The sequence below is a fragment of the Microcaecilia unicolor genome, chromosome 12 (genome assembly GCF_901765095.1).
Source record: "Microcaecilia unicolor chromosome 12, aMicUni1.1, whole genome shotgun sequence".
NCBI lineage: Eukaryota > Metazoa > Chordata > Amphibia > Gymnophiona > Siphonopidae > Microcaecilia > Microcaecilia unicolor.
In genome coordinates, this window is record NC_044042.1 from 30,746,649 (window position 1) to 30,769,876 (window position 23,228).

The window sequence follows — 23,228 nt, forward strand, 5'->3', positions numbered from 1 at the left end:
CATTAGTGAATAGGTCTCATTACTTATAATAGAATCAGACCTGCGTGTTAATGTATTTAGCACGCAGACGTATGGTAGCACCTTTTAGTAAATGTAGCCCATAGGGGAACAAGGTAAAATGAATCACAGCAGAGGTGAATCAAGGGGAGGAAAAGCTAAAACACCTTGGCAAAGAAGTAAATTCTAGATTGGTTTTACTTGAAAAAGTTCGTTAAGATGACATATAAATAGAAATCATGTAATTTTGATTTCCCCTCCCCCCCCCATTCTGCATATTTGTGCTTGTCTGCGGTGCTGCCACATGTCTTACCCGATCTGTGGTCATCTCCTCCTCTTTGCTAATAATGTCCCTTTGTATCTATCCCATGCACGCTTGAATTCTGCCACGGATTCCTTTCCTGTATTTTCTCACTTTAGCATTCCTCCACCCTTTCAGCTCCTTTTCATGATCCCATATCTTTGAGTTTTCCATTCCGTGGGACTGTATTCCAGTTTATAATCTGCTTGATATTTGAGTGTATGATATCATATCTCCCCTCTGCTTTCTTTGTTTTAGGAAATGCGAATCAGCAGTCTCTCTATATGGTCTGTTGCACTTTGGTGGCCCCCTCCTCCCTATCTTATCAATGCCCTTTTGTAGATGCTGTTTCAAGTACTGAACAGGGTTCTGAAGGTGAAGTTTCATGTCTGCCTTTAGGCATAACGGTATCTTTGTATCTTTGTTCTCTCAGATTAGCCATGGCTGAGAAGGGCCTGGATTCTGCCACCGTCTCCATTCCTCTGGAAGTGTGTAACGGGAACTCTCAGGAGGCTCCTCTGCTGACCACACACCTGAAGAAAGTGGAGAACCACATCACAGAAGCACAGCGATTCTCTCACTTGCCCAAGCGCTCCGCTGTTGACATTGAGTTCCAAGAACTATCCTACTCCATCCGGGAGAGCACTTGCTGGAAAAAAAGAGGTAGGATCTAATGCAGCCTTTAACTTAAGGCTTCCCAAACCTTTCCTGGGACCCCCCCCCCCCCCCCCCCCCCCACACAGCCAGTTGGGTTTTCAGGAGATCCACAATGAATATGCATGAGATCAGTTTGCAGATACTGAGGCTGCAGTGCATGCAAATTATTTGCATGAATATTCCTTCTGGGGACCCCACTGGCTGTGGGGTCTCCAAAACAGGTTTGGGAAACCCTGCTTTAACACATCTCATGAGACTTCTGCTGAGAGCTGATCTGATAGAGCAGTACTCCATACTCTGCCTGTTAGAAGACACACTATAATAATGGGGCAAGGAAGGTAAAATGTAGTGTTATCAGATGTTAATATTCCTATAGTACCAAAAATGGTCATGAGTTTTGCATTGTTTATTAATTAGACTAAATAGTTTATAGTTTATGTAGTTTATTTAAAATGTTGCTAAACTGTTAATGCGAACTAGCAGGTCTCAGCAATTTACAATATTTAAAACCAATATGAAAAAGGAAAAAAACTACAATTGTTGATAGGAAAGATACACATCCAGCAGATAAGCAACCTAACAGTAAACAGACTAAGGATAGGAAAAGATGGGTAAGAGGAGGGTAAGAACTTTTAATTAGGACCTAAAAGCAGGAACAACAGTGCCCAATGTTGGAAAAACATGGAAAGTCCTCAACAGAACCCTACAGAGTAGGGTTGCCAACGTTTTTGAAAGAAAAACCTGCCACTTGTCACTTCCTTAGTCCTGCCCCCTGGGCCACCTCCTCAGTAGGCAGGTAAATATTTCATGCGTTGTTGAATGGGCATACTTTAATCTGGGGACAGGTTGGGGCTGTTGGGCTATAATGAAAGCCTCAATTTCAGCTGGTAAAATGTCATTTTACTTATGGAAATGGTTTTTATTATTGCCCTCTTAAAAGGGCAATTCTATAAACTGGGCACCTACATTTAAGCATGCTTTATGTGCATACATGTTGAGAATATTAGCACCTATCCTCATAAGTGCTTGCAGGGGCACTTACGCACTGTTCTGCAAATACCTGCATAACTTATATAGTACGTATTTGCAAGGGGGAGGCATACATACAGTAGGTGCAGAGCATGGGTGGGACATAGATGGGGCTCCCACTTATACAGAAACATGGAAAAATGAATACAAATAAAGACCATGTGGCCTATCCCATCCTTGTCATCTACTCTCCCTTAGAAATCCTATGTATTTGTCCCAAGCTCTCTTGAATTCAGATACTGTTTTTGTCTCCACCACCTCTACAGGGAAGCCGTTCCACAAAATCACCACCCTTTCCATGAAGAAGTATTTTCTCAGGTTTCTCCTGAGTCTGTCCTCTTAAATCTTCACCCTATGCCCCCTCATTCCAGAGGTTCCTTTCAGTTGAAAGATGCTCACTTCCTGTGCATTTTTGCCATGGAGGTATTTAAACTTCTCTATCATATCCCCTTTCTCCTGCCTTTCTTCCAAAGTGTAAATATTTGAAGTCTGTCCCCATATTCTTTCTATCAAAGACCACTGACCATTTTAGTAGCCGCTCTCTGGACCGACTCCATCCTGCTTAACTTTTTGAAGGTGTGGACTCCAGAATTGTACACAGTACTCTAAATGAGGTCTCACCAGAGATTTATACAGAGGCATTATCATCTCCCTTTTCCTGCTGGCCATTCCTCTCCCTATGCACCCAAGCAGCTTTCTAGATTTCGCCATCGCCTTTTCTACCTATTTGGCCACCTTAAGACAGTCCGTACTCTTCAGCAGCACCTCATCGTCATCAATGACACTGACCTGTGGGGTACCACAAAGATCAATACATCATTTGTTCTGTTCAATATCTACCTCCAGCCACTAGCTGAGCTGATACGGTTGATGGACACTCTGTTCTACATCTACACAGATGACATGCAGCTACTTATACCCATTGAACCTGACTTACCCACAACCTTGAATAAACTGACTACCTGACTATCAATTCAAGAATGGGTTCGACCACTTCTAAAAAGTCCATCTCTAGACCCTGATGTAGTCATGAATTATAGATCTATTTCATCGCTTTCTTTTCTTGGGAAGATTATTGAAGAATTAGTTTATGAACAATTCTTAGATTTTCTGGAAAAACATGAAATCCTGGATGCCAACCAGTTTGGTTTTAGGTCTTTACATGATACCGAATCACTACTCATTTCATACTAGATGTAGTAAGAGAGGGGTATAACAAAGGAAAGTGCTATTTTCTTTTGAGTGTAGATATATCTGCAACCTTTGATACAGTAGATCATGCTATCCGTATCAATCAACTTAGATCAATAGGGTTAAACGGTCTAGTGCTACATGGCTTAAATCATTTTTGATGGGAAGGAAATACTGCATTCTGTCAAATTCTGTTTTATCTATAGAATTAGAATGTTCTACAGGGGTCACTTAGAGTTCAGCACTGTCAGCTATGCTAGTTAATATTTTTCTACTATCCCTCTGTAGACTGCTGAATTGTTTATAATTAAAATTTAGATTGTATGCACATGATATTCAGTTTCTGGTAGAAATTGGCAACTCAGTAGATTAAATTTTTAAGATGCTTACTCTGAATGCAATAAATCAATGGTTGTGAGGTAATCATTTACAAGTTAACATGGCAAAAACACAGATTTTGGTTCTATCTAGATTTTCTCTTGGGGACATTCCCTCTAACTTTATCAACAATATGTTGATTCCTATTGTTAATGCTGTCCTTAATTTGTGTATTATATTGGACCCCAAATTTACTATGAAATCTCAAGTGCAAAAAAAAAAATAAGGGTTTTTCAGAGTGAAATTAATTAGAAGATAAGGGATCTTCTTATCTTTTCAAATTTTATAATGATTATTCAGAGTATAGTCCTGCCATGTTTTGACCAATGCAAAGGTCTTTTAATGGGTTTGCACGGTGGATTATTAAAGGCACTAGAGGTTACTCAAAATGCTTCTGCTCAGGTCCTTTCTGGTTGCCCTCGACATGCAGACATTTCCAATTTTGAAAACTTTTCATTGGCTTCCTGCGCACAGAGAATTATTTTTAAAATTCTACTGATAGTTTTTAAGGTACGGAATAATCTAGTCTTTCCCCCTTATTGCATCAACTTTATGGATCTATCAACCTGCAAGGGCCATGAGGTCCTTAATGCAAATCTTTTAGATACCATCATTTAAGGTCATTAGATTAGAGCAGTGTCATATGTTAATTTTCAAAAGATTAGGGACCTAAATTATGGAGTGAGTTGCCTATGGTCATGAGATCCATAACATCTGTAGACCAGTTTAAGTGTGAATTGAAAACATTATTGTTTTGACAAACATACAGAGACAGAGTCACTGCAAATCTATTATTTTGGAGCACACTTTGATGACATCTTCGCTGTTTTGCCTTTTGTTGTTTTTTGGTTCCTCTTCGCTGTTTTGCCTTTTATTTTTATGGAAGACCTGAATATGAATGATATTTTGGACTGAGGTGATAATGCTATTTGTATTTGTTGTATTCAGTTTTTGTCATTGTTTTTATTATTATGAATGTTTATGTATAATCCATCTAGGAAGTCATGTGATGACCATGTAGTGAGTGGACTCTGCCTGGGGCAGCTCCTCATCTCCTACTCGTAAAACGTACCTTTTATAGAGGAAACCCAATTGGATTGTGGTGGAACAGTTTCTCTTTGTGTTTTTGATCTCTGGCGACAGCTGGAGTACCCATTGGAGGTTTGATTTGTGGGCAATGAGTGTAAAAATGAGGCAGCTGGTCTTGGAGCGTGGAACGCTGATCCCAACTAAGATAGCAGTTCTTATTATGTTGGACAAAGTGGCGAAACAGCTTACACAGTGAGGACAAACTTTCGCAGTTTCATACTACTTTACGGGAAATGAAGGATTGCTTGGCTACACAGGTCACTAAGATCGCTGATAATATGCATCACATTGAGGTGCAGGAAATGGCCACCGATCAACTTTGAGATCAGCTGGCACAGATGCAACAGTGTAATGCTGAATTGTCAGATCACATTGATGAGCAAGAAAATTGTGGTCAGAGGAATAACCTTCGGCTCATTGGCCTTCCTGAATCTATGCCGGATAAGAACCTTACGGCTTTGTGTGAGCAGGAACTGCCCGAGGGCCTGGGCCTGGACGGTGAGAGTGGCCACATTGTAGTGGAGCAAGCTCATAGATTGGGACAGCACGTGGCTCAGGGTACCAGAATTTTTCTGATCCTGAATTACGCTGACAAAATGGCGATTCTATGATCCTTTCGTGCCTGGAAGGGCCTTGAACTGCGCAACTCTAAGGTATTACTGTTTGAGGACATCTCTGCGACAGATGCAGCTTGGCAGAGGGAGTTTGCCTCTTATTGTTCTCAACTTTTTAAATGTGTGGTGAGATTCGCATTGCAATATCTCGCCCGATTTTGAGTGTTCCATTAGGGTGTGGTGAAATTTTACTCCACCGTGGCTGACTCAAAATCTTGTCTTGGCACTTTGGACTGTCTTGAAGAACCTGCGTGAGTGGTATTTCCTATTTCCCCCTGTTGGGGGTGAGCTTTATCACTTGTTGCTTGCTGTCTCCTTTTGGAGCCCCTTTGGCTTTCATTGTAGTAATATAGTACTAATCCTTTTGGGAACTTCTGGATCTGCTCATTTTGAGCCTTCCTTCATCTGATACCTGTTGTGCTCTTAGTGTGAGTCGTGCAGAACCTGGCTTGCTCCTAATGTTGGACTTTTTTTCACCTGATTTGGTTCTTTGTGCTGTTTTTTTTTAGTTTCCTGTTTTAAGTGAAGGAGTGGGAGAGGGGATGGGGCGCTCCCTGGGCCTTAGGTTTATGAGGAAGGCACTAGGAATTTGTTGTCTATGGGGAGGAGGGGAGGGGGAGTGAGGGTGGAGGATGGGTCTGGCTGTGAGAGGGGGGAGTGAATGGTGTGTGAGTATGGGATGTGTGGTGTGATTGGAGTGTGGGTGGTTGATGTGTTGAGGGTGTGGGTGGGGGTATTGGTGAGCGAGGCCTTGGGTATGTGTTACTGTGACTCGATGCGGGTGGTAGGAGGATTTTATTTTGTTACATTTGTACCCCGCGCTTTCCCACTCATGGCAGGCTCAATGCGGCTTACATGGGGCAATGGAGGGTTAAGTGACTTGCCCAGAGTCACAAGGAGCTGCCTGTGCCTGAAGTGGGAATCGAACTCAGTTCCTCAGTTCCCCAGGACCAAAGTCCACCACCCTAACCACTAGGCTATTCCTCTGGTTTTTCTCTTTTCCTATTTGGGTAGTATGGTATATTGAGCTGTTGCTATGGGCTCTTTGAAAGTTTTTTCTTTGAATGTAGACAGGATCCATTCTCCTGTCAAGCAAACTGAAATACTCACATTCCTTAAAGAGAAGCAGGTGAAGGTTGCTTTTCTTCAGGAAACCCACGTATCTGAACTGGAACACAAAACATTGCATAGGGATTGGGTGAGGGAGGCTTTGGACCTCTTCCTTGAATGGAAGTCAGCGGGAGGTGGCTATCTTATTAAGAAAGGGAGTTGATTTTGTGGTCCATAAGGTCTTGCTGAATGCTCAAGGGTGAAATGTAGTTGTGGCAGGGGAAGTTAAAGGGGTTAAATTGTTGTTGACTAAAATCTACGCTCCTAATTTGTATGATCACTCTTTCTTTTCTAAGTTGTTGGGGCTCTTAGGTCAGTTTGAGGGTTGTTTTTTGTTGCTGGGTGGGGACTTCAACGTAGTGGTAAACCCCTTAGTGGATTGTCAACTGTCCCGTCCACCTTCCTCTTCTCATTTTAGTAGGGGAGTCAATTTTATGCTTTCACACCTGAACCTCTTGGATGCTTAGCATGTCCTGCATCCCCTGGACTCTGATTTTACTTTTTATTCTCGGGTCTATAATGTTTACATTAGAATTGATTATTTTTTGGTCTCTGACTCTCTTGTTTCATCTTTGGCCTCAGCCAACATTGTTCCTACTGTTCTATGGGACCACTCTGCTTTGGAGTTGGTTTTTCATTTAGTGATATTGGGGTAACCTGTATCTGGCACTTGAATCTTGTGAGGTGCCAAATCGCCACTTTCAACAGTTTGCGTGCAAAGCTTGGCAGGAATTTTTAGAGGATAATGGTTGGGGGCAGGAGGGTTGGAGTTGGGGAGCTGTATGTTAGTGCCACCAATTTTTGGGAAGTGGGCAAGGCCATTATGAAAGCTAGGATTATTTCTTACCTTAGCCATGTTCAGAAGAAGAGGGATGCTCAGTTGCTCACCCTTACTATCCACTATCAATCGTTGCATAAGAGGCATATTGCCACACGTAATTCTGTGGAGAGCTGACCTCAATGCATAGGGAATTGGACTCTTTATTGACTCAGAAAGCTAAGTATAACATCCTCCTCTAAATATAAATTATATAAATGAGGGAATTGCACTGGAAAATTGTTGGCCAATTTGGTTTGGCCAAGTAGAGTGCAGAAATATATCGCTAAAATTTGAACGGTAGGGGCCGTTTTGACGGGTTAAGCCCCCATTACGCAGGCCTTTTTTGATTTTTATCAATGTTTGTATAGCTGTGAGGCCTCTAATGCTGCTATGGAGGAGCTTTTTGTAGGCCTGACTCTCCCACAGTTGTCCTTGGCTGAGAGGGCCTGCTTAGATCGCCCCATTACGATCATGGAAATTAGGCAAACTATCAGCCATCTGAAGGCTGCTAAGCCCCGGGCCCTGATGGGTTCATGGGCGATTATTATAAGATGATGGCAGATTTGGTGGCTGAGCCCTTGTGAGCTAAGTTTCAAGAGTTTCTTATGCTGGACTCTGGGTCGCCATCAGAACAGTGCTCATGATGTCTTGTTTCCCAAACCGGGTAAGGATCCTGAGTTGGTGAGATCTTATTGTCCCATCTCCTTTATTAATTAGGACCTTAAATTGTTAGTGTCTGTGTTGGTATCCAGGCTGAATGAGACCCTTCCCACATTGATTCATGTGGATTAAACCGGGTTTCTCCAGGGGCGCTGTGCGTCCACTAATGTTCTCCGCGCCCTTCTGGTGTTGAAGGGAATGACTGGCGAGTGTGTAGGAGGGGCTCTGATCAGCTTGGACGTCAAGAAGGCCTTTGATAGGGTTGCATGGGATTTTATGTATTGGGTATTGGAGAGATATGGGATTGGAGGGACCTTTTTGTGATGAATTTGGGCATGGTACACAGCCCCTGTAGTGTGATTGCTGATGAATAGAACCCTTAAGGAGCCTTTTTTGTTGTGTTGGGAAACTCGACAGGGATGCCGGTTGTCCCCCCTTTCTTATTATTTTGACTTTGGAGCCCCTGGTAATCAAATTACATGTAGATGCTACTGTTTCTGGCATCTTTTTATGGATGATACGCTGCTTTTTTTGGGCAATTCTGTCTGCAACTTGAAAGTGGTGATGCAAACCATAGATCATTTTGGCACATTCTCCGGTCTCAAAATAAATTATAAGTCAGAAATTTTATGTAAGAGCTCTTTCAATAGCAGACAGTTGTCAATGGTGCTATGATGGGCCCCAGGGGTTATTAAGTATTTAGAGATTTATTTCTGTGCTGATGCGAAGTACTTATATAAGCTGACTGTTCTTGATCAGTTGGACAAGATTAAGGCCCTCTGTCACCACTGGAAAGATTTTCCTCTGTTCCTCTTAGGCTGTAGTGCTTTATTTAAGATGGTGGTGTTGGCTAAGCTCCTTTACCTGCTTCATATGAGGGCTGGTTTATTGTGACAATGGCGGTGGTGGGAGTGGGTGACGCCCGAGTGTTTCTTTTGTTGTTATTCCTCTTCATAAGGCGTGGACCTGGTGGTGGTGTTTTCAGTGTCGCTCCTCCAATTTGTTCCCCTTTTTGGCATTTACTGGTAACCAACCCCGTTTTTGAGCCGGGTCTTGGCCTGGCAGATTTTCAGGTTTGGAAGTCACACAGGTGTGCTCGGCTAGGGACCTTCTCCAGTTAGATTTGGAGACTTGCCCCTCTTTTGCTCAAATTAGTAAAAAGTGGCATCTTCTAAGATGCATTTTTTCTTATATTTGCAGATGCATCACTATTTTTTTTACCTTGCTGTCATGGTTGTGCCCCTGTTTCATGCTCTCACTCATCTCGCCACCTGGTGGCTGCGATGGACTGTCTGTTTGCTGTTTCCCATGTTCCAGAAGTCATGCTGATCCGGTCCGGATCTTCCAGCCTTCCAGACTGTCTTGGGATTTTTGGAACTTAGCAGCACCCTTACCTGGTGAACTCCCTTGTATGTTGCCTTTATTAAGCACCTGGGAACTTTTAGGCTTTGCCTTGGCAACAGAGGTCTTCAGTTGTGTTCTTGTTCTTGTTGGTCTGTTGCGGTTTCTGCCCTGAATGCTTGCTTTGCCTGTCTTTGACCCTGCTTGTGTTCCTGGATTATTCTACTGATTGCTGCATGCCTTTGACTCCGCTGGTTTCCTGATTTATTCTACTGTCTGCTGCTTTCTCAAGACTCTGCTTGTTTCCTGGTTTATGCTACTGTCTGCTGCCTGCCCAGGACTCTGCTTGTTTCCTGGTTTGTTGTACTGTCTGCTGCCGGCCCAAGACTCTGCTTGATCCATGGTTTACTTTTGATTGCCACCAGCCTACAGACTCTGTTTGGTTCCTGGTTTCCCTGCTGCTTTGCTGCTGGCCGGTAAGACTCTACTTGATTCATGGACTGTTCTCCTGCTGCTGCTTAGTGCTTCTGTTCCAGTCCAGCTGCTCAAGTCCGCCCTGCGCCCATCTGTCTGTGGTCTGCCTTGCTTCCTGTTTGGGTGATTTGCCTGCCACTGCCGCTCCTCGGCAGTGGCCCAAGGGCTCACAGACCCAGTGTGTTGTGAGAAGCTTGACACTTGCAGAGTAAGCAGGAGAAGAAGGTGGATGAAGAGGGCTTTCAGGCCTTGCCTCAGCATTTCAGCACACTTTGTTGTGTGGTACGGAGAGGGGCAATTTTATAAGTCAGACAACTTTCTAGATGGGGTGGCTTGATAGTGGTCTGACGACCTGGCTTTGGACATTGCTACTACTAGTAATCATTTCTATAGCGCTACTAGATGTATGCAGCACTGTACACATTATATGCAGGTACATTTTCTGTCCCTAGTGGCCTCAAAATCTAATTTTTGTTTTGTTCCTGGGGCAACGGACGGTTAAGTGACTTGCCCAAGGTTACAAGGAGCTGTAGTGGAAATTGAACCCAAGTTGCCAGGATCAAAGCCTGTTGCACTAACCATTACGCTACTTCTCTACAGGGACTGAATTGGTTAAAGTGTGGGTGACAGGTTCTAAACTGCTTGCTCTTACTTTCGGGATACACTCTTTAAGATTATTCATAGATCTTATATTACCAGAGTGTGTGGATGTCGACTGCAATTGTGGATGGATGAGTGTTGTCTTTAGTGTAAGGTGGGGAGGGGAACTTGGATCCATACCTTCTTAGAGAGCTCTCATCTTCATGAACTTTGGCGGAAGGTTCTTGTTCTTTTGGGGTAATTGGTGGGCGCCCATATGGACTGGACTTATGATTTGTTGCTGCTGGGCAGTTGGGAGGATCATTCTCAGGTGCCCACCATCAAAAAATACATTCTTATGTGTGCCATTTATACATTGCATAAACTTATTCTGCAACATTGGACTGATGAACTGCCCTCAACTTATGAACACCAGCAGCATCATTTACATCAGGTGACCCAGTTTGAACTCTGGTATCTTTCTCATCATGGTGGGCCATCTATGGTGTCCAAGAGGTGGTTATGGAACAAACTATTTTCCTTTACATCATCTGGTATAAGGGATCCTGTTGACAATGACTCCCGAGGTGTTTTTATTAGGTCTATAAGGTCCTGTGCGGCGTATTGCTCTTGCTTTATGCACCCTTTATTTATTTATTTATTTTTCTTCCCTTGGGTTTCGCTCATCTGAGGGGGGGAGAGGGGGTTGGAGTGGGAGAGAGAAGTGTGTGTTTGGTTTTCTGGGGATAAAAATGGGGGTCAAATTGGATGGCAAGAGGCCTAGGCCTGGTTTTTCATCTCGGATAAGAACCAACCGAGTGGGAGCTGACTTATGAGTTTTTATGTTACATTTGTGCCCTGGAGTATTGCTGTTTTGCTCGTGCCTGTTACTTCTAACTTTTTTTCTGTCTACTGTTTGGCCTTTTGCTGTTGGTATAAATAAAGTTTAAATAAAAAAAAGCCACCTAGAACAATTTGGATTGAGCAGGTTATAAGTATTTTAAATAAATAAATAAATAAACTTTGCTTGAACACAAGTAAAACCAAGATTCTATGTGTCCCTAACACAAGTGGGCACATACCTGACATCAAAATCTCTTTTGGGAAATACGAACTCCCTCTCACATCACAAGTCAGGAACCTTGGAATACGGCTAGATTCAACACTTATTCTGATCCCCCAAATCCAATCAACCTTCAAGAGCTGCCTCTATCATTTGCGACAACTACGCTGCTTTTCTCCTTACATTGAGAAGGCATGTCTTGTCTCAGTTGTGCATGCCATGATAACATCAAGACTGCATTACTGTAATGCACTGCACCAGCTCCAATTGATTCAGAATGCTGCAGCAAGACTAATAGAAGGTTGTAAGCGACGTGACAACATCACACCATTTTTACATAAACTTCACTGGCTGCCAGTACAATATAGGGCTAAATTTAAAACTCTTATGACTGATCTTCAAGGCCCTTAAAGGAAATGACCCAGAGTACTTAAAGAACAGGATTTCCCTCTACACACTTCCAAGGTCACTAAGGTCCTCCCAAGGAGTATCTCTAACCACACCGTCTCCAAAGGACATCACACGATGTGATACCCTCCAACGAGCCTTCTCCAGAGTAGCCCCCACACTCTGAAATGCACTCCCTGAAAGGCTTCGCTTAACACAAGACTATCTCTGTTTCAGAAAGCAGGTGAAAACTTGACTCTTCAACCAGGCCTTTAATAGAAGAAGTAACTAACTTGCTACACACACACACACATACACACAAGGAGTGACACCGACTACACATCCTATAGAAGGACATGTTTATCTACTCCTACCCTAGTTAAGAAAATTTTTAAGCACCATTCTGACCTCATTTTCATCGGGACTAATTAAAAAAAAAGTTGCAAATGAGGTCAGAATGGTTGGGGCTGCCTGCTGTTGAAAACCAGCATACCTTCTAATAATCTGGCATCTCTCACTTCCTCATTCTCCCTCCCCATCAGTTTGGCATCTCTGTGTAGCCCCCATTCCCACCCCCACCACAGTCCTCTAAACTCACAGCAGGTTAACAGCAGTAGCAGCAATGAATATAGGCTGCTTTCGGTCAGCCCCACCAGGGCCTTTCTTCTGCCCGTGTTCCACTTCGCTGATGCAACTTCCTGTGAATGGGGCAGTGGGATGCAGTATTCGTCACTGCTGCTGCCAGCAACCTGCTATGAGTTTGGAGGAAAGCAATGGGGGTGGGGACTAGAGAGAGATTCCAGAGCCACTGGGGGAGAGCAAGGGAGGTGTGCCAGGCCTGCATAGGGTGGGGGGGGGGGGGGGAGTTGGAGAGATGCTTGATTTGCATGTTAGGGAGGAGGAAAGGGGAAGAGAGACTGGACTGAAGGGGTAAAGAGAGGGGGGTAATGTTGGACCTAGGGGGGGAGTTGAGAGAAGAGAGAGAGAGAAATTGGATGGAGGGGGGAGAGACTGCTGGACCAACAGAGTGAGAGAGAGGGAGAGAGAAAGAGAGAGAGAGAAATGGACTGCAGGGGAGAGGGTCAGTTTGGGGGAGAGATGCTGACCCTGGGATGGGGAGGGTTCAGGATGAAAGGAGAGGGAAGAAACTGGAAATAGGGAAGGACAGGGATACAGAGAAGAGATGCTGTATATGGGAGATCCTGGAAAGAGAGTTAGGCAAAAATGAAGAAATGCAAAGTAATGTTCAGACAAGAAAGGTACAAAAAAATTTTTTTTCTGAATTTATTATAACATGTTAGGTGTGGGGAATGTCCGTCAAAATAAATCAGACCTAGAATTTTTTCACAACCAAACAAACAAATCTGGGCAAGTGTAACAACTAGGTGTCTGCATTGCTTATGATACAATTTTTTTATCTGAGACCTCAGTTTGGGTTATCAAGCTGTGGGGAATGTGCATCTCTGATAATTCAGTTTCCATTTCTATTATTATGATAGGTTTTCTATATATCAGTATGATGGGAATGTGTTTGCTTTTTTCAGGCTTTGCTTATTGGAGCGCTGAAAGGGTTGCCCTCCCCCCCCCCCCCCCCCCCCCCCCCAGTTCCTTCTACCTTGGGAGAGATAGGAGCTCATTTTCAAAGCAGATAGACGTCTAAAAATGGCCAAAAAAAAAGTCCATATGCTGAAAACATCTAAATCACAATTTTCAAAAAGGCAGAATTTGGATGTTTTCCACTGAGTTTGTCCAAATAGCAAGGGGGCACGTTGGAGGTATGTTTTGGGTGGGACTAGGACAGGCCCTGATGTCTTTCAGTGATAATGAAACAGGAAGAACACATTCAAGTCAAAAAAGGACGTTTATATTTAGACCTGTTTCAGTCACGTCCAAGTAACAAACCAGCTGACCATTGGTTGGATTAAGGCTTGACCCCTCCTTAATCCCCCAGTGGATGCTGTCCCCCTCCCACCCCCCTGAAACTGAAAGGGGATACCAGGCTGTATGACAGTATCAGGTATTACAGGCATACCCAACAGAGCAGCAAGCAGCTCCCAGGAGTAGCCTAGTGGTCAGTGCGGAATCCAGGTCCAAATCCCACTTTACCTAGTGCGTTTGTGGTGGAAATTGTGAGCCCTCCAGAACCACCAATTTACCTACTGTACCTAAGTAAAGGAGACACCTGCAGGGTGGAAGGTACCATAGGTTTTATCCTGTTCCTGGAGGGACGCAATACAAAAAAAAAAGGAATTATGGTGGGAATTGTACCTTGGTGCCACTGTTTAAAATCCACTACATTGACCACTAGGCTTTCCCCTCTGATCTGCAGGGACAGCCCTGTGGCCATTTCTCTCAAAATCATGCCAGACGGACATTTTTGTGCTTGGTTTTTGTGCCGTTTATAAGTTGGATGTGTCAGTTTGGAAAATGGCACTTATTTATAGACATCTTCTGTGCAAAAATGTCCATTTTTGATTCATTTTCAAAACGGAAACCCAGACGTTTTTCCTGTTTGAAAATAGCTCTAAGATGGATGCTTTTCTTTGGATGAGATAAGCAAAACAACTTATCGAAAATGCCCCTCATAGCGTTAAAGGGGCCTATCTTAATTTTACTGTCCAGGGCTCATTCAGTCCTAGCTATGCCACTGGATCAGAATATTTGTAAACATTAACCTACAGAAAATATTTATTTCCGTTAACAATCCCACACATCCAGAGCTTCCCACACAAATGATTCATCCCCTAGCTCCCCTCCATAAATATGTTCCCCCAAACCTGAGATCTGCAACCTTTCAAAACAAAAGTGCCGTATTACTTTTTAAACATTGTCTAAAATGATTCAAGAGCCGCAATCCTGTCAGGAATTGGGCCACTCATTATTCTCTGCGTTCACACCCAGCAGTCATACTTCCCCTCCCCCATTCCCAGTAGCCACATAGAGTCATGAAACCAGACCACGTATATAATTTAGTACTGGAGACATAGAAATAGCAATGCATTTTCCTGTTGCACTGTTGAAAATACAAAGATATCAGAGATACACATTTCCTGTGTATTATTTCACTTTACTGTTGTTACTGTTACTTTGTAAATTATCTCCTGCCTTTTATCTTTCTATTTATATACAGACAAATGTATTACCAGTGTGTTGGCAATTTTATTGACTTGACAATTTTACATATGTTATCTGAATTGAATCTCTTTTTCCCTGTCCTGTCCCCAGCAGCCCCATTCTGTTCCCACTCCACTTTCCCAAGCAGTCACATTCTGTCTCTCCCTCCACTATCCCCTGCAGTCACATTCTGTCCCTCCCTCCACTGTCCTCAGCAGTCACATTTTGTCCCCCCCCCCCACCCTCCACTGTCTTCAACAGTCACAGTCTGTCTCTTCCTCCACTGCCCCAAGCAGTCACAGTCCCTCCACTGTCCTCAGCCTTCCCACTCTGTCCCTCCCTCCAGTGTCCTCAGCCTTCCCATTCTGTCCCTCCCTCCAGTGTCCTCAGCTTTCCCATTCTGTCCCTCCCTCCACTGTCCTCAGCAGTTCCATTCTGCTTCTCCCTCCACTGTCCTCAGCAGTCACAGTCTGTCTCTCCCTCCCATTGTCCTCAGCAGTCACATTCTGTCTCTCCCTCCACTGTCCTCAGTGGTCACATTCTATTCCCCCTCTGCAGTCACAGATTCTTTCTCTGTCTTGCCCTGGCCATGTTGATTGTATCCTGGGCCTCTCCTTGCCCCTCAGTTTCTCTCTTCCTGCCTTTTTTTAATGATGTCTCCTGTATTTCTCCATGCAGCCCCCCCCCCTCGTCCCCCACCCTACCACAGGTAATCTGTAGCTATAATTCATATTGACAAGCACAGCAGTAGTAGGTTGAGTCTGGCAGGTATTCCTGTATTAGGAAAGTAAAGGTAGCCCTTTGTTTGCAAATACCAAGTAATGAATGGCTTATGGGGGCTGCCACTTTGTATGAACTAAAGTGCGTGACTGGCAGGCCGAGTCTCAGTACTCCCACGGTAGAGCCAACAACACACCTCATACAGCCAGAACTGGCAGAAAAATAGCTCTCCCTTGCTCCAAGGAAATTATATTCAAATTATATGCGCACTGCAAAACTGATACTGAGGGGGAGGAACATGCGTGGCACATACACAGAAGAGTTTCTAGGTAAGCACAGCTCCTGTGCACGTGCACCAGGGAAGCCCGACTGTGCAGCACACATCGGCCCTGCTCTTCTGCACCCTTAAGCTTTTCAGGGTTTTCTTTTTTTACTTGGAAGGCTTATATTTAAGCCCAGAAAACAGGCGCCAATGTGTGCTTTCACTTTCAAATTTGTCTGGACTTGCACAAATTTCTTTCTCGGCACTGGCGCATACAGGCTTGCATGGGTTTTCTTCAACTTCCAAAAGAAATCAAAACTGGCAAATGTTAAAACTGGAAATCAAAAGAAATCCTCTCTTCAAACCTTCCACTAATATCCCCCAAGCTGGTGGTAAGAGCAGGGTTTGTTTGTGCGCTGTTCTCTGAGCATTGGGAAGGCAAAGTGGAGTGGAGGAGTGGCCTAGTGGTTAGAGCACCAGGTGGCCAGTTCAAATCCCGCTGCTGCTCCTTGTGATCTTGGGCAAGTCACTTAACCCTCCATTGCCTCAGGTCCAAACTTAGATTGTGAGCCCTCCTGGGACAGAGAAACATCCAGTGTACCTGAATGTAACTCACCTTGAGCTACTACTGAAAAAGGTGTGAGCAAAATGCAAATAAATAAAAAGTAAAGCAGACAATGTCATTAACTGCATTTAATTACAATTTGTGCCCGTCTTTGCCTCACATGTTTCCTGCACTAAAGCCCTTTCAGCATTCTGCACAGTGCGCTATCCCTTCGCTAACTGGTCTTCCTGCTTGTGGTAGGTTTTGAGAATTGGCCTGCGAGTTGACCAAAGGTCAAGGCTGACTACCCAAGAGAAATCCCAGTGTAAGATTTGAACTCAGGTTGTGTGTCTGAAATCCTAGTACAGGATTTGAACTCAGCTTGTGGGTGCAGTAAGCAAAACAACCTACCAATTGCACCCCAAAGCCTGTAAACCCCTGTACCTTTAAGAAAACAGACTCCAAAAGGAAGGGAGTATTACCACAGTTTGTTTACTTAACCTGCCCCTGTTGCGCATCACACACACAAAAAAATTTCCTTATGAGACACCAGGCACAGATGTGACTGTGACACACACTGAGAGAGAGCACAGGATGAAGCAGAAGACCAGAAAGTGACCTCACTGTACCCCAAAAATGGCAAGGATAGATCATATGTTATATCACATCCTATCATATCAGTTTATCTTGGTGGGCAGACTGGATGGACCATGCAGGTCTTTATCTGCTATCATCTACTTTTGCTACTATGTTAATATATAAGCTCAGAGACAAAACACACGATGAGAAGAGGCACATTTTCACCCAGTACTGGCTTTATCTTCTATCCCACTGGCTTTCAAACTCTTTTCTCAGGACTCAATGGAAGAAAACACTTTTTTTCTTATGACTTAAGGGAGAAAAATACTCCCTCCCCCCACTGCTCACTCTTGTCCTCAAATTCCCAAGCCCCATTGCTCCCTCTCATCCCCTCATTTTCACCCCTCATTTATCCTTCTCATTTCCAAATCCCCATTGCTCCATCCTGTTCCCTAATTCCCACCTCCCTTTACTCCCTCTCTACCCCTCATTGGTCCCTTTCATTCCTTCATTCCCACTCCTCATTTCTTCTTCCCATTTCCATTGTTTTTTTTTTTTTTTTGTTTTTTTGTTACATTTGTACCCCGCGCTTTCCCACTCATGGCAGGCTCAATGCGGCTTACATGGGGCAATGGAGGGTTACATGACTTGCCCAGAGTCACAAGGAGCTGCCTGTGCTCCCTCCTGTCCCCTAACTCCCACCTCCCATTGTTCACTCTCATCCCCTCATTCCCACTCCTCTGATCCCTTCATTCACAACCCCCCATTGCTGCCTCTCATTTCCTCATTCCCACCCCTCTCTGCTCCCTCTCACCCGCTCATTCCCATCCCTCATTGCTCCCTCTTGTCCCCTCATTCTCTTCATTGTTCCCCTTGCCCCCTCATTCTCACCCCATTCAGAGCCGGTCTTAGCAACTGCAGGGCCCTGTGCAGACCAGTTCAGTGGGGGGACCCCCCAGTCCCATCTAGCCCTTCCCCACCTAGCCCCACCCCCACCTAGCCCCGCTTCTTGTTGACAAGATGTGTTTTAAACATTTTTTTATTTCAAATAAAGACAAATCAATCAAAATGTACAGAAAAACTAATTCAAATATGTAAAATGATATCATAGGAACCCTTTGGGTTTAAAAAGCAAAACCATGTGCATGTAAAGACTGGATAAATGAATTAAAACGAATCCCCTTAATATGTAATACTTGGTAGCAATAATGAAACAGTGATTGAATATTTACATAGCAAGCAGCCTGAGCCAACAGATTTATTTTCCACCGAACATAATTAACTTTGTATGAACTTGCCTGCTAATAGTGTGCTGAACTGGACAATGTTGACACATTTAGACTGACTCTGGAGAATCACCTACCTGAAGCCACCCTGGTGATCTAGTGGAGTCTTCGGGGCAGGAAAGATCCCCGGTCTTTCCTGCCCGCTGCCGGCACTGACCCTTCTGTGGCCCGCATCTTCTTTAAAATGGCTGCTGAGACTTCCACTGGCGGCCTCACAAGACTTCAGTGGAAGTCTCACGAGGCCGCTGCTGGAAGTCTCAGCAGCCATTTTTAAAGAGTGATGCAGCAACAGAGGGGTCAGTGCCGGCAGCGGTAAGGAAAGACTGGGGATCTTTCCTGCCCCAAAGACTCCACTAGATCACCAGGGTGGCTTCAGGTAGGTGCCGGGAGGGCAGGCTCGGGGGAGGGGAGGCAAGGAGACAGATCGTGGCAATGGGGGGGGGGGGGAGCGGGAAGGAGCGGCACGGGGTCCCTGGAGGCATGGGGCCCTGTGCGACTGCTTCTGTCGCCCCTGCCTAAGATCGGCCCTGCCCCCATTGCTCCCTCTTGTCCACTCATTCTCACCTCCCATTGCTTCCTCTCCTCATTCTCACTCCCATTGCTCCCTCTTGTCCACTCATTCTCACCTCTCATTGCTTCCTCTCCTCATTCTCACTCCCATTGCTCCCTCTTGTCCACTCATTCTCACCTCTCATTGCACCCTCATGTCCCCTCATTCCCCCCTCCCATTGCACCCTCATGTCCCCTCATTCCCACCTCCTATTGCTCCCTCTTCCCTTCATTCCCACCTCTCATTGCTCCCTCTCCTCTCCTCATTCACAACCCCCCTTTGCTCCCTCTCATGAAGGTTGGGTTGTGCTTGTGTCAGCACTGCTCAGCTGCAGTGTGTGCATCTGTGGGCTAAAGCTACAGGAAGACAGCAGATAAACTGAAAACTTCCTGCTGAGGGTACTGGCAGTCAACACACTCTAGTAACCCCACTCCTAGCTGCAGACATTATACGGAAGCAGCCCTTGGATGCCTGCAGTGCCATCACCAAGGGAGCCAAAATTTTCAAAGCTGATGTGAACAGAGACACTGAGGTGATAGGGCGGCTAGACAGGCAGGCCATTGGACCTAAAGCCTACAGAGGCAAAGTTAGTTATAGAACCCTGTGCATCTGTAGCCAAATCTGCAACAGTGGAAAAAACAAAATCTCAACCAATCCTAAATAGGCCAGTGGGCTCAAGCTGCTAGATCAGCACTTTCCCCTAGCCTGTATCTATATCATCACCGTACCCACCAGGCCCCTTTTCCCTCTGAACATGACCAGTGCAATTTAATTTGATTTAATGATGTAATCTTAAATGCATATGTTAGCAGATCGTTCTTAACATCCTCACTCTGAGTAAATCTTCCTTTGCTTTAGAAGATGGTGAGATCTGTCACCTCTTAGTCTTATATGATGCTGTTGCTGTGGTAAGGATCACTCAGGGTTGTCTCCAAGCCTGTTGATTTGATATACAGCATGACAGGATGGAATGAGTCTCAGGATATGTTAGAGACAATTTCAGTTTCACATTTGCAGATAACACTCAGCTCACCATTTGCATTGTCAAAGAGCACCTCCTTCTGGATGGAGTTCGTAAAATGTACTAAGTACAGGCAATGTATCAAGGTGCACTTGGAAATTCTTTTTAATCAGGCAGGTGGTGCCCAATGCAACAAGAAAATATCTTGATCTTTCTGCCACATTTGCTTTGATTCTGATTGCTTTTTTTTTTTTTTTTTTTTGGTACTTGAAGATGACCTGTGAGATTCCTATAGGGTTCATGGACAGATCACAACAGAGTAATAGATCTTTCTTTAAATGTCTTATATTCTAATGTTAATGGCATGGACTCCCGCTGAAATGCTAAATTCAATCTGAATGAGGAAGAACTTTAAACTGCTTAGGGCCTCTTTTATCAAGCCCTAAGTGAATGGGCTTTGTCAGCATTGCCACATCGGGGACCGCTAGCGTAGTTTGATAAAAGAGGCCCATAGTTTGGGTGAATAACTAAATTTTAACAAGCTGAAAAGTGCTCGCTTATACTGTGACAAAATGGCAGATTTCCCCTTCCGTCATGTCCAAATGCATACATATCTGTTCAGGAACTGGGTGTGACAAGACATGATAAAGTGTGGCTTGGTAGGGTGACATGGGAGCTGAATAAGGAATGATGTGCGTCTTTGTGTATGCGTGATTATATGCTTGTGTGTGGCTGTCTGGGTGTAGTTCTGTGTGTTTTTGTGCCTATTTGTGCAGATGGAACCCCCCCCCCCCCCCCCCCCCCAGGGAAAAATGTGGCTTAAAAGGCTGTAGAGAAATAAACAAGATATTTTTAACAAAAACATGGAGAACTCTGAGAATTAGGTACATATTGTAGCCCTTTACCATTTAAAAAATTCAGAAACATAAGGGGGGGGGGGGGGGTTGAGTGAAATTAGGAGTAAAAGATAAAAGGCCCAATATTTTAGCCTGCAGAAAGTACCTGTGTATGTGCTGCAATCGGCACTGTCCCCGGGTATTCAATGCCAGGCCATTTCTGGTGATTGGCATTGAATATCCGGGGAGATCTGACTAAAGTTGAAAATTAACAGCAAGTGGCTAGTATTCCTTGGATGGTCAGATTTTTAGAGTTCTTGGTAAATGAACAATTTCAAAAAAAGTTTGGAGACTTTTGATATCTCTCTATATAAAAGGCACCACCAATGTTCTATGAAGCCTCCAGCCGGAAGTGTAAAGGGGGAGAGATATCCGGTTTCCCCATGAGTGTCTGTAACACAAACAGTCAGTGAAGGAAAACCAGCAAAGCACGAAATCAAATCGCTCTCTCTGTAACAGTGAAGGACTCAGAGGGGGGAGGGGAGAGAGGGCAGAAGGCAGGGACATACACACTCCCACATGCACACAGAAGAAAACCTTGCTAGCCCCCGTTTCATTTGCATCAGAAACGGGGCTTTTTTACTAGTATTTCATAAAACACAACATGATTTTAGAACTTGCCATAGTACGGAGACATTGCTTTTGCTTCTTACTACATAAATAAGATATATTCTTGGTATGGGTGGGGAGGCTTTTTTGTTACAGTTCGATATATCAGCGACATTTGATGCTGTGGATCACTCTGTATTACTCTTTAAATTAAATGAATTAGGGGTCTCAGGAAAAGTATTTGAATGGTTAAACAGTTTCTAAGAAGCAGAACTTACAGTGGAAAGAGAAAGGGCAATAGATCTTCCAGTTGGAATCTTGGGTGTTGGGTCCCACAGGGCTCTCTGCTTTCGCCATTACTATTTAGCATGTTTTTGACTTCTTTGGGAAGCCTTTTCTTGGTTTTTTTTTGTTACATTTGTACCCCGCGCTTTCCCACTCATGGCAGGCTCAATGCGGCTTACATGGGGCAATGGAGGGTTAAGTGACTTGCCCAGAGTCACAAGGAGCTGCCTGTGCCTGAAGTGGGAATCGAACTCAGTTCCTCAGGACCAAAGTCCACCACCCTAACCACTAGGCCACTCCTCCACTGTTGCTACTATTGGAGATTCTACATGGAATGTTGCTATTCCACTAGAAGTCGGCCCTTGCAGATCACCAATGTGGCCGCGCAGGCTTCTGCTTCTGTGAGTCTGACGTCCTGCACGTACGTGCAGGACGTCAGACTCACAGAAACAGAAGCCTGCGCAGCCTTCTACATGGAATGTTGCTAGTGGAATAGCAACATTCCATGTAGAATCTCCAATAGTATCTATTTTATTTTTGTTACATTTGTACCCCGCGCTTTCCCACTCATGGCAGGCTCAATGCGGCTTACATGGGGCAATGGAGGGTTAAGTGACTTGCCCAGAGTCACAAGGAGCTGCCTGTGCCGGGAATCAAACTCAGTTCCTCAGGACCAAAGTCCACCATCCTAACCACTAGGCCACTCCTACTTATGATACTGTTCTACTGTCTTATGCGGATGATATATTTTTACTGGGTATACCTAATGGAAACAATAGATTCCATTAGGTATTATATTTTTTGATTGATAATTGGGCTGTAAATCACTGCCTAAAACTGAACAAACAGAAGACGAAAATTGTATGGTTCGGAGAGACAGCTAAACTGTCAAACAACATTGTTGCCTTGTCTTTAAGGGAAACAGTAAAAACTGAGGATCACTCAAGGGTGTTGGGCGTTATTCTGTCCTTTAAAAAGCAGATTGATGCCTTCAGTAAAAAGAACTTTTTTAGGCTTTGGCAGCTTTGTGCAATAAGATCTACACTAATGGAGGAAGATTTTAGGTCTGTGGCTCGGGCTGTCTTACTACCTCAATTGGATTATTGTAATTCATTGTATATGTGCATTTCAATAAAACAACTGAAAACGGCTGCAGCTGATTCAGAATACAGCTGTCAGGCTGATTAGTAGGGTTGGGAAATTTGATAGTGTTTCTTATATATATATATATATTGACGATGCCAATATTCAGTGCCTACTGGTTAACTTTTTAGCAATCAAAGATAGACCTGCTATTTATGCGGCCTATTTTGACCACTCAACATAGCCAGTTTGGCGCTGGATTCAGGGGCTACTCTGGAGAAGGCTCTCTTCCAGGTATTACATCATATAATCTCTTTTGGAGAGGTTGTGGTTAGGGATACTCTTTGGAAGGACCTTAGTGTCCTTGGAGGTGTGTAGAGGGTTGATCCTGTTATTCAAGTACTCGGGGCCATTTTCTTTAAGGGCCTTGTATAAAATGCAGGGTCACTCTATAAAGGGGCCCTGTTTGGATCCTATTCTAGCAAGAAAAGAATACTAGTGTGACAAGTCAAAAACGTGCCTAGCCATAGAGCTGGTGCTAGATTGATAAAGAACCTTATATTTCAGTGTTCTTCCCTGTCATGACATCTGCATTCCATCTCCCTTTGCCCTTCACCTTTCACTTTTCTGTGATACTGCTTTTAGCTATCTAAGCCCTAAACTTTGGAATGCTTTTTCCTTTTTCTGCAGGATTGCTATGCCCTTGCAG

At 44.2% G+C, this 23,228-nt stretch overlaps 1 protein-coding gene across 3 annotated transcripts in view; it reads left to right on the forward strand.

The window, feature by feature from the left end:
- ABCG4 (ATP binding cassette subfamily G member 4) overlaps positions 1 to 23,228 on the forward strand; it is a 105,590-nt gene that overhangs the window by 23,467 nt on the left and 58,895 nt on the right. For all 3 annotated transcript variants that reach the window (XM_030220643.1, XM_030220642.1, XM_030220644.1), the window contains exon 2: positions 732 to 961. In XM_030220643.1, the coding sequence (XP_030076503.1) occupies positions 739 to 961 (223 nt within the window). In that variant the 5' untranslated portion in view covers positions 732 to 738. The remainder of the gene's footprint in view (positions 1 to 731; positions 962 to 23,228) is intronic.